Here is a 12,074-nt window from a genome sequence, read left to right as displayed (position 1 = left end):
TAAGAGTGTTGTTTGATTCTGTTATGACCCAGTCTCCTTTGGTTGCTTCCAGATGCAATATGTTTGCTAGGAGCATAGCCTCTGTTTCATATTTTCTGAATTTGAGGCTATGTTGCACATCTATAAGGCCAAAATGCGTCTCCATTGGAAGTGCGATCTGGAGTTATACCAATATCCCACATGGTCTCTTAATGAGAACAAGAGTTTAAGAAGACTTATATGTTTTCCTCAAATTTCCCCTTCGTTCATTATTTGCAATGAACTTTGGCTGGGGTTTTTGTCTGGACCTTACAGCTGCAGCCTTTGCTACTGTGGCTGTCCACTTGGCTGTGACCTGAAAAGGCCCTTAGTGGCTTAATATGAGGAGATTGTATGTCCTTGACGAGGCCCATAAAATTGCCCGGCTAAATTTTGTTAAAACGTGTTTTAAAAGTTGGGACATCCCAATATGTTTGAGGTCATCATTAGAAACAATGTTGCCTGGACAGGATAGGCATTTATGACATGGAAATTCAAAGAGAGTGGGAATTGAGCGAGCCATCAGTAAGAGACAATTTAATGTTACAATCTTCTCCATCCAACCTTATTTATTTATTGATTGACATGCCTAATTACCATTGTTTTCTATTGACCCGTTTCAAATTAAACATGATTCATTTTCAGCTAGCTATCCCCAAGGGGAGACTTATTGATTCCAACCCTGCACCATGCAGATGCGATTGCGCCTCAACCCAGGACTCAATGCACTTTGTCATGTTTAGCCCCTTTTATAAAACTTGGCTGAAGTCTTTTTTCTTCCTTTGTTGGTTGGCAAACATTTTAAACAAGTACGTCCTGCTTTGCTGTGTTTACAGTTATTGCCTGATGTACATACTTGGTTCTATCAAACGTTTCATGTAGGCTGTCAGAATAAGGAAATTACTGCAATGTGATTGCTGTATGTTTTTATTTATGATGCATTTCATAATTTTAATTTGTCAAAACCAAATAAAGATGAAATGACTACTGACTACTGACACCAACGAGATAATAAAAAGCACTATTGACTGGGATTTTATGTATGTGGTATTTCTATATCGCAAATCTAGCCAAAAGGCAGAAAAGCGCTGCAAAGAGCATAAAGTTGACGAATAACAGGAGAGGTAGTTGCTTTGTTGACTATAAGTGCATTATGATGGTGTTTTTTTAAGAAGTGTGTATTCAGCTATTTTCTAAATAGGAGCAATTTTGAGGCGGTCATGATGGATATGGGTAGGGCTCTAAAAGGGGCGTGGCCAATGGAATTAAGGGCGTGGCTTAAAACCACGCATGCTAAAAATCTGTGCTTAGAATAGTGTACTGCCCGACTGGTATTTTTCTGCTTGTCTTTGCATCAAGCTATATATAATACAACAAGTAAGATTACACCTACAGCAAGCCAAGACTATTGGCTTTGACAATATTTGTTAGTTGCATAAGATAAATAAGCAACAACTATGGCTTCGTTGTATATAATATTGAAAATGTTTCAGTTCTGAAAAGGTGAGACTGTGAAAGAAATATAACAAGTATGTTTGAAGTTACATGAAAGGCAGTGAAAGGTGGTACTTGTGCAGAGTTAAGATTTGCTTTTTTTCATCCCGGGGGTGAGGGGAAAAATGGAGAGCCCGATAGGGACAAGACTCAGCACCTGCGAACTGCCGGTGCTATGCACTGCAGAACCCAGCCAACTTAAAGCCCTGGATATGGGGATGCTGTTCCAGATTCTGGTTGCATAGATGGAAAAGGCCTGCTGCCTTGTTTTTTGCTTTTTTACACTTTGTAGTCTGCATGAGAGAGATTAACTGAAATATTCCTTCTGTCATGTTTGTGCTTTCTTAGATCCTCTCTTACCAGAGCCTGTTTTCCAGCCTTTCTCCCTTCCTTTATGGGTATGATTTGTTATTTGGAAGAAGGTGTTCTTGGAGAAAATCTTTGAATAAGCCAGGGTGGTGGGCTCCAATTGGAAGGTGTAAAGTGGATAATGTTGTCACAGGGAAAGTGGTGGCTTGATAAAACCATCAATTTGAAAGGGTCAAGAAGGTAACAAAGGAAGCATAAAGTACCTCAGAAAGGAGGAGTCGGATCAGATAGCATTTGGGGTCAAATAACTTTTGGAAAACCATGTGTTGTGTTACAGTTCTTTTTGGTGGTGGTTGAATGTGAAATTGAGGGTGGGAAAATCATTAAAAAAATTAATTGGATTTTATGTTTCATAGAAAGAACTGCCAATATATAAGGTGGTGGCATCTCCAATTAAATTGGAACCTCTGATCCGTTTTACATATATGCACAACGAATGTGGTATTTTACTCAAACTAATTGTGTGTGTGTATGTGTGTCTCTCTCTCTTTGCGAATGCACGAGCTTCATTGGGTGTACACAAACTTGTGTTTGTGCACATGTGTTTGTGATACCCTATGCCATTTGCTCTCCCATACAGGGAAAGTCCATGCAAACACGTCCCCTCTTCTCAAACCACTAGAAACCACTTACCTTCAGTGCCTTTCTATAAATATGGAACCACTCAGGTAAGAGTGTGCATCTGCAAGATTAGAAACATCCATATGCAAATCCCTACTCACCTCCCTCCAATAGGAACAGTCCAGCCAAAACCGCCAAGTCAGGTCCTCACTTAACTGAACACTAGCAACCCAAGAACAGTTTCACTCTGATTGGAGTTCTTCAATCAGGTGTAGCTTGGTTCTGTTGGCACAGTGAAAAGGGGACACACGTCTGGGCATACCCTTGGCCACTTAGGGCGGTACATCAAACACAAAAAAAGGTAATGGGACAACGCTTGCAATAAGTCTAACCAGTGATAACTGCTAGGGGAAGCATTCCAACCCATCATTGTTTTGCCCACCATGCCACCTCAGATTAAACTCAGACATATGCAAATCAGTCTTGACTCTGCTCCAATAGGAACACTCCAGCCTCGGAGAGTTAACACACCTGTTAATGCACTGAACATTACCAGTCCTTTAATATCTTACACTAGGATGATACATTTCTATTGTGAGGCTGGCAGAACCGATTAATGGAAGGAAAGCATCCATGTCGAGTAGAAAAGCAAATAACTCTAGAAAGCACTTTTAATTGCTTACATTGTGGATGGAACGGGCCGAGCATGGTATTAGTCTGACCTTTCATGGTCGGATGCCACATTCCTCGAGTGTCACAACATTCTGCGATCCATGAAGAGCAGACCTCCTGCAAACACAGGGAGAAACGAAAACACACTCTGCTACTGCTGTTCAGAACTCTCAGACATTCGCCCTTGGGAGGTTTGCATAGGTAACGCCGAACAGGTGGTCAACGTAAACCCAATTCTGCATTTGTAGACGGATTGTGTTGGTATTTTGTAAAGCATGAACCTAACTGGCAACAGCAGAGCGCTGCACATGTGGGCTTCAGGCCGCCAGAATTGGGAGGGGCATAATATAAAATGAAGGGGTTATCAATCCCTCGGAGGACAAAGGCGATGTTGGCCCTTTTGTGTCGATTAGCCTTTTTATAGTGTTTTTTCGTCAATTGGTGGTCGCACACTGGGCTGAATTTCATCGCATATTGGCACAGTGCACTCACTGCCCTCTCCAGCTTTTCAAGACAGGAACTCGTAAGTCAGTTGACATTAAATCCACAAGAGGCGAGCTAATCAAGGCTTTTAATATGTGCCCCAGTGCATCCGCGGAATAGCAAAGAGAGAGTTTTGCACAAACTTCACCTTTCATACTTATACGCTCAGGCGTGGAGAGGGCGCACAACTTTGCTTGCCCATTCCTTCGCTGTGTGCTGCCCCATACTGAATGAGGACGTCACTTGGGAGGCCTCTCTATATTGAATGTGTTAGGTTCCACACAAGAGTGTCAGGCATTTCGTACTTTGGCTCCAGAAAGCACCGTCTGGGCCTTCCCCTGCTGCCGAGCCCATCGAGTGAAGGGCCGGGGACGCGCCACCTCCTTGTCTTGCCATGAAAGGAAGGGAGCGAGGGAGAGAGATAGAGACGGGGACGCCGTGGAATCGGAACAGAAAGGGGGTGGCAGAGAGTGCACGTGAGAGAGAAAAGAGGCCGAGGCAAGCATTGTCCGAAGATGCCATCCCCGGGCAGAGCCTCCTAGCAGCTCACAGGCTCCGCTCGCGCCAGCTGTAACCCTGGGGAACTGACGCACTGGAAAACCGACCATTATGTTGCCGTTACTTGCCGTTATTTGGACTACTATTGCGTATTTGGATTTTGTGTGCCTGGCACCACCACGGCCCTGGCACTGCCTGGGCTCCCCTGCGGGTGATGGAGACGGCCCCTGTAACCGTAAGTTCCACAATAGCTTGCTTTTACTCACGCCTTTAGCTCGTCAGGCTGAGTCGCGTACTTGCCCGCGAAGCTACCTTGAATGACTTTCCCACTTGCAGAGGTTCCGAAGAACCTAGGTGCATATTATCTAAAAACAGCGTTAACATTATCTCCGCTTTAGCGGCAGAAAACTGCCGCTAAAGTGGCGATAATGGCGTATTATCAAGCCCATTATTGCCGTGCTTGATAATATGCCCCCAAGTTTTATTTCTGTGTTATTTGGATTATTAAATTAATGTACATTTAACCTGATGAAAGGGAAGGGCGGCGACACGTCCAAACCTTGACTTTACGGTTTGGCATTACAGGCCTCACTTTTAAAGCTTTCGTCCGGTAATTGGACGTTACACTGAAATGTAAAACGGTGGAAATTAAGGGACCCCATTCATAAAGAGAGGCGACCAGGACTCTGTCTGATTGCTGGCATATTTGTCTGCTAGAAATATTTTCACTTACTCGTTCTGTATTTTTTATTGAAAACTGTAAGGGCTATCTATAATCAATGTGGAGATGAATGTTCATTTTACAATTTTACTCAGTCATTTTGTGTTACAGCACTTCTCCTTCATTATGTTGTGGTGCTTTTTGTCTTGTATTTACCTTCATAGCTGTGGTTCTGAGGCAAAGTTGGGTTATAGTAATTGCACTGGTTGATTGAAATGTTCAAAGTAACAATCAACGCTATAAGTGATTTTATATATATATATATATATATATATATATATATATATATATATATATATATATATATATATATATATATATATATATATATATATATATATATATATAATATGTGTGTGTGTATATATATAATTCTATATATATGTATATATATATATAATTATATATATATATATATATATATATATATATATATATATATATATATATATATATATATATATATATATATATATATATATATATATATATATATATAGCAAGAGGAAAGAAGATTAGAGAGGCACTAAAGATTTTTCAAGGTGGTTCTGCTTAGGTTGGACTTTTAGGAAGAAAAATAACCATTTAGCATTTTGCAATGGGTACATATGGATAGTTTTATATTCCTGAGGAGTATTGAGTGATCATTACTGCTAAATGCTACTGAGTGGTCCATGTGAATGAGCAGATATGGTCTACCGTTGTCAAGGTTTAAAGGGCACCAACCAGATCATTAGGAGTGGCTGTCTACATGCTGCCACCGAAGCTGTATTTTATTATTCGAGTGGCTATGCCTGAATGCCCTCATGTTAACATTGTGCTTTGATTCAGGTATTAGTCATTATGTTATTTTGAAGGGCTGGGGAGAATGTGATGTGGGTAGTGATTCTGAAAGGGTTGGTGTTTAGTTGTTCAAGGCCATATTGCTGGAAAAACAGTGCCATTGATGGTATGGGAGATTGTGTTTTTGTGGGCCATAAGACATGGGATGGTTTCTGTCAGGAAAGTGGGTCAGTTTGCTAGCGGGGCATGTTTCTAGTGTTAATTGAAGAGGATTAAAGTACTGGTTTTATTGTTTGTAAAGAAGATTTACAGATGTGCAGCTGTTGTGTCACATTGTTTTTTTTCCTTATTTGCACTCTAAGTTGTAATGCTTTTTGGTCTCATTACTTTCTTAATTTGTAATCGTTTGTTAAATTTTGATATGTGAAGCATGTGGGAAACGACGAAAAAAACGAAAAAAACGAGGGAGACATAAATGTACATTCTTGTTTTTTTATCCGTCCCACACTAATGAGGATAAACGTCTGGGGATCTCAGCGACCTCATCCTTATACATTGTGCATTGGCGTGCACTATCTTCACAACTACCTGCATCATCTACTATGCCGTCACAACCTGCACTACAGCCTATATGACTGACAAGCTCACCATCTCCAGTCTCAATCAGAACACCTGTAGGCCAAACTCCATCACTTTAGAGATAAATAGGTGCAAAAAAGGGAAAAAAAGACAACAGACCCGCTCCATCCATGAAGACTGTCCGGAACCTGCTAAAAATTAGGGAAGAATCGAAGACACACTTCCTTAAGGAGCATTAAAACACAACACAGTAATAGACCATTTCTGTCTGAAGAATCCAATTAATTCTCCAATCACTTGTTAACTGTATCTTTGCTTTTGAATTTGTACAGGGCTTCGCTGCATTTTGGCTACGTTTGCAATAAATAAATACAACAAACAGACAATGTTAATATCAATCTGTTACAGGCTGCAGCTTGGCAAGATTAAGGCAAAGATATATACAATTCCACTGGACAACATATCTTGAATGGGCATCCCAGTAAAGTAACCAGATAAATGGACTATGATCATAAGAAATACCATAAAAGGACCAGCAGAGCTGTTCAAAGCTGCCAGCTTACTGAAAACCATAAACTGCACGCGCCTCTCTATCACACTTCTCCACCCATTACACTGCAAATGGCTGCGCTCCATAACACAATAACTGCACCTCGACGGTCATCCCGTATAGCATGGAAACATTCCCCACATAGTATCAAATCAAAGACAACACACTTCCAACCTTACAGCATACAAAGTGCACCACGCTACCCATGTAAGCCACGGCTTCAGGGCCCCACATTGGGGTATTAAACACTATACAAATGTTGGCTCAATACAATGCTGCTCTAATGTTACATCAATAGTGACAATGCTATTTTTCTCATAATACTCTTTCAAATCAATATAAAAGTTTTCTTCTCATTCTTTTTAGATAGAGATGAACATTTTGACACAAAGGGACTGTAGGAAGGTGGGATCATTTTTGCCTGGTGTCAGTGTGTTTTGGACTAGTTGACTGGGATCCCGCTAACCAGGACCCCAGCCACGGTGCTTACTCCCTAAATTTGACCGTGGTACATACTTTTGTACCTTCCCAAATGGCCACTGGTGTACCCTTCTAAGTCCCTAGTATATGGTACTAACGTACCCAGGGCATAGGCACACCAGGGGTCTCCCATGGGCTGCAGCATGTATTGTGCCACCCATGAAAGACTACTCAAACTGTGACTACAGGTCTGCCTTGGCAGCCTGTGTAAGCTGGTGCTAGCACCACTTACGACAGATATAAGTTTTCTTATATCTGAGCTCACTGCACTTAAAACCTATAAGTCACCGCTAGGGTAGGCCTTTCAATCCTGAAGGCAGGGTGCTAGGTTATAAGTGTGAGGGTGCACCTGCATGAGCATGACATGCGCTGCAAGCCCCGGAGTCGATTCTCCAGGCTTTGTAAGTGCGGTCAGCCATTTTGATACATATAGTGGCCATGCGTCATTACACAATGGCTAACTATATATTGACTGTGCCGAACCTGGGCATGTATGGTATCAAACGTGTGAATCATACCCCAACACTGTTACCGGTGTTGGAGGTATGATTCCATGCACTGGTGGGCTCCTCCGGGAAGCACCCAGTACTCCTAGTGACAGCCATCCAGGGTCTGCTCGCAAGCTAATGCTGCTGACGACCCCAGACACAATTCTGCCTCCTACTGTTGAGCTGAGCTCAAGCAGGGGAAGGTCAAACAATAGATTTCCTGTCACAGGTACTAAGTGTATTGGGCTGGGGTCGGGCGCTTGCTAGCACCACCAGACTGCTTTGGAGGGCTGGAACAGAACCCCTGTGCACCGCGTCAACTTGCCGTTGCTCTAGCTTGTTGGCTCTGCACTCCAGAGATCTTCGGGCTACAAGAAGTTCCAGCCGCCAACATTTCTTCCTGCCAAGATCTTTGTCCTCACTGCATATTCTACACCAGGTGCCTGCATCTTTGATGAGCTGCTCGAGGTCCTCTTGCGACTCCGGTGCCTTCGGCCTGTGGGTCCTCTTGAGGGTCTTCTTTGGCTTCAGTGGGCTACCCTGCTTGCCAGGAGCCTGCTCTGACTCTCCTGCAAATGGCGAGTCCCTTGAACCTCGCTGGTCCCAACATTCTCCGTTATTGTTCCGACGTCTGTGGCTCCTGCAAAGGCTTGTTGGGGCTCCCTCCGGACACCGACCCCCTGGTTCTTGTCTTTCGATGTGGGACAGCTCATGAATGGCTGATGGTCATCCACTAGTACAAATTACAGGAGTGTGACCCATATACCTAATCAGGACTGGGTAAGGAAGATGCAATCAAAAAACAATGTCCTAATAGGTAAGAATGAACAGTCAATCAAATATGCATGCACATCGCATTGCTAACAAGGAAAAAGGAGAACACTCTTTGAGTTGAAATAAGGTAGTCAATCATCTTATTTTATGGTATCATTCCTGGTCGGTAAAATACAGTTATAAGCAGCACTGCATTAACTCAATTAGGTGACAACCATATAAAACTTGCTGCTCTACAAAAGTGACTGACGTGAAGGTGGCGAAGCAAGTGAGGGGGTGAACAGCAATAACGGCGCACTGTGAACAAGGTGCAAGTAATCTACAGTGGGTGGCTCAGATCATGTGACAAAGTGATATCACAGATACAAGATTTCTTTCCATTATTTGAACCACATTGGAAAAGTACACCTATTAATAAGCTGTAAAGTCGACGGCGTTTCGATCCACGTTAGTAAGGATCGTCATCAGGACTGGGTTGTCTGACTTGGGGCGTGCTGCAAGGGGAAGAGAATGTATCAGGGGCGGTGTACTGGAGATCAAGGGAGGTGGGGGCCGTGAAATTGAGGAGTAGTGTTTACCTGGAAAGGAGCTTTGTTTGGAGCGATCAGAGGCGATCGTCAGGAAATGAATTCCAGCCTGCACGGGGGCACTGTAAGTAGAAACGAGGGCCATGATTAAGTATTGCTGGTCCGCTATTCAAAGTGGTAGTGATTAAGAATGTAAGAAGCCAGAGATACATACAGGCCAGGGAGGGCTTGGCGGTCGTCTATAATTCGCCGACATCCTGCTCGGGTCCTGTAGAAAGGGAGACAGGAGCGGGGCGATTAATATGCGTGGGAGAACGCTAACCTATGATAGAGGTAGCGGTTAAGGTCGCGGGGCCGGGGGCATTTACCTAAGATCTTCGTGCCGGGACCGGACTGAATAAAGAGGTCTGGTGAACACTGGCGTTCGTGTAGAATGGAGATTTACTTCCGCGTGTGGGAGGAGAATGGGCGGGGTCTGAGTGGCTGACGGAGGGGGTGGGGGGCGTGGTGTGGACCATGACGTGTGCATTCATGGAAAAAACACCGTCGCTTTACAGTTCAAAAACGTGGGGATGGTAAAGTCGTTTAGGCGCACATATATTATACAAAAATTCATACTTTAACATGGCGCATTGAACTCAACCAAAACACAATCATGGCAATGCAAAAGTTCACTGAAGCATATAGAAATAACTCATGATTATGTGATATGAAGAGCTAAGTATGATTCCGCGGTCAAAAAATCTAGAAGAAGGATTGGCTTAATTTAATTATAAACATACAGTGCTAGTATTGTATTTGTATAGATTGATATCAGACAGTCCATACACAGTTGTGATTAACAATTTCGTGGGACAGGACATATACCATAGAGCTATATTCGCAGATTATGACAATATACGGCAACATTGTCCAATTGAAACCTCAAAAAAAGGGGGGGGGGCGGGGGGGGAAGAGGGGAAAAACGGGGGGGGGAACGGGGAAAGGGGGGGTGGGGGGAAACGGGGGGGGGAAGAGAATTGGGGAAAATTATGACTGGGTTACTGTTTACAGGGTCAGAATATGGGTGTTCATAGCTTCAAGTGGTAACAGTGCTATTCCACTCATCGATGGTATTGAGGCCATTGTTCACTGAATCACAGATGGTCATCCATTTGCCTTCTGCTTTATTGAGTAGGGATTTATTTGTCTCCTCCACGAATCGGCAGAGTAGGTTTCTCCACCACTTGCCACAAAATGTCTGTATCTAGGTGTCCCAGTTCTAGGTAGTGTGCCACTAGAGGTGCCGTCATTGTTTTACAGTTTATCCTACTTTTGTGCTGGATGATACGTTGCTTAATCATCTGCGTTGTTTGGCCGATGTAGATAAGTTCGCATGGGTATTTTATCGCATAGAGGACATTTTGCGATCTGCAGTTCGTGTGATTTTTCAGCTTATGTGAGCGGCCGCTAAACTTGAATTCTTTTGTGTTGAAAGTCAGGCTACAAACGCTGCAATTTTGGCATTTGTAATGTCCCACGATCGGATCAAGGCCCCAGGCTGATGTTATGGTATTTCTTTTTTTGGTGGTTTGTGGCCACGTGATGGCATGCACAAGGTGACTTGCCAGATTGTCACCACGTTGGTATGAGAATAGCGGGGCTTCGTGAAAATGCTCGTGTGAGCGAAGGAGGGACCAGTTCTTCTTGATAATTGCATTGACCTTGTTGCTGTGCGGGCTGAATGTAGAAACAAATGGAATCCTAGTCATGGATTTCTTAGGTTGAGTGGTGAGGAGGAGGTCTCGGTGGCAATACCAAGCTCTTTTTTTGGATCTATTCACCAGACGTCTAGGATATCCACGATGTATTAGTTTTTGGGAAAGGATGTCTGCCTCCCTGAAGAAGTCTTTCCGCCATTTACAGTTACGGCGGATCCGCAAGAACTGGCCGTGCGGTAATCCATCACGTAGGCCGCGTGGATGGTAGCTGGAGTAGAGGAGTAGGGTATTCTTTTCGGTGGGCTTTCTGTATAGAGTGGTGCCCAATAGTCCTTCTTCTGCGTGAATAGTTACGTCCAAGAATGGAAGATCGTTACTTTTACATTCACTCGTAAATTTCAAATGTTCTTGGGAACAATTGAGCCAAGTGATGAATGGATCCAAGGTTTCTGACGTGCCGTTCCATAATAGCAACACATCATCTATATACCTCCGCCATAGATTGATTTGTTGAAAGAAAGGATTGGTTGGTGTTAAAATCAAGGTACTCTCCAGATTGTGGACAAATAGAATAGCGAAGTTTGGGGCAAAGCAAGCGCCCATGGAGACACCCTTGATTTGTAGGTAGAATGAGTCCCGGTACAGAAAATAATTATTCTGAAGTGCTATTCTTAGGAGGTCCATGATAAAGTCTGTTGGTATTCGAGTGGGTTGGGGTCTGGAAAGTAGAAGAGTCTGAATAACTTGTATGCCTTCGTCATGTGGTATGTTTGTATAGAGGGACTCTATATCCAGTCCTGCCATTACTTGATTGGTGGTGTCGAAGGGTAGGTCCTCAATTGTATTGATGAGATCCATTGTGTCACGGATATAGGTATCTGTTTCAGGGACGAATTCTTTAATGATTGAGTCTATATCTTTTCCAAGGGGTTCCAAAATTGACCCACACCCAGAGACAATAGGTCTGGCCGGAGGATTTTGATTGTTCTTGTGAATTTTAGGCAAGACTTATAGTACTGGTGTGCGAGGACTATGGTTGTTTAAAAATTCAAATTCCTTCTTGGTGATAATGTCTCTGTCTTTTGCCTCGTTAGTGATTGTATGTATTTTGATGCGGATATCTTCCAAGGGGTCTTTGGGTAGGGGGCGATAGTGTTGCTGATTCGCTAGTTGTCTTTGGATTTCCAGATCATATTTGGTAGTGCTCATCACCACTATTCCGCCCCCCTTATCCGCCGGCTTGATAATAATATCATCATTATTCTCTAATGTCTTCAAGGCCTGTCTTTCTGACATAGGTAAATTGTAGGGGATGAATTGGGATCGATTTTTGAGGTCCATTACATCCCTTAACACCAGACGTTCAAATGCCAAGAT

General features: G+C 43.2%; 1 protein-coding gene across 1 annotated transcript in view; it reads left to right on the top strand.

Moving 5' to 3' along the window:
- Nucleotides 1–4,050: 4,050 nt before the first annotated feature.
- The window catches only part of EGF (epidermal growth factor), a 529,267-nt gene continuing 521,243 nt past the window's right edge, over nucleotides 4,051–12,074 (top strand). The window contains exon 1 of the mRNA XM_086961608.1: nucleotides 4,051–4,330. Within this exon, the coding sequence (XP_086817734.1) occupies nucleotides 4,207–4,330 (124 nt within the window). The 5' untranslated portion in view covers nucleotides 4,051–4,206. The remainder of the gene's footprint in view (nucleotides 4,331–12,074) is intronic.

The sequence above is a fragment of the Lissotriton vulgaris genome, chromosome 3_1, assembly GCF_964263255.1.
Source record: "Lissotriton vulgaris chromosome 3_1, aLisVul1.2, whole genome shotgun sequence".
Taxonomy (NCBI): Eukaryota; Metazoa; Chordata; class Amphibia; order Caudata; family Salamandridae; genus Lissotriton; species Lissotriton vulgaris.
This window is presented reverse-complemented; position numbering and strand designations above follow the sequence as displayed.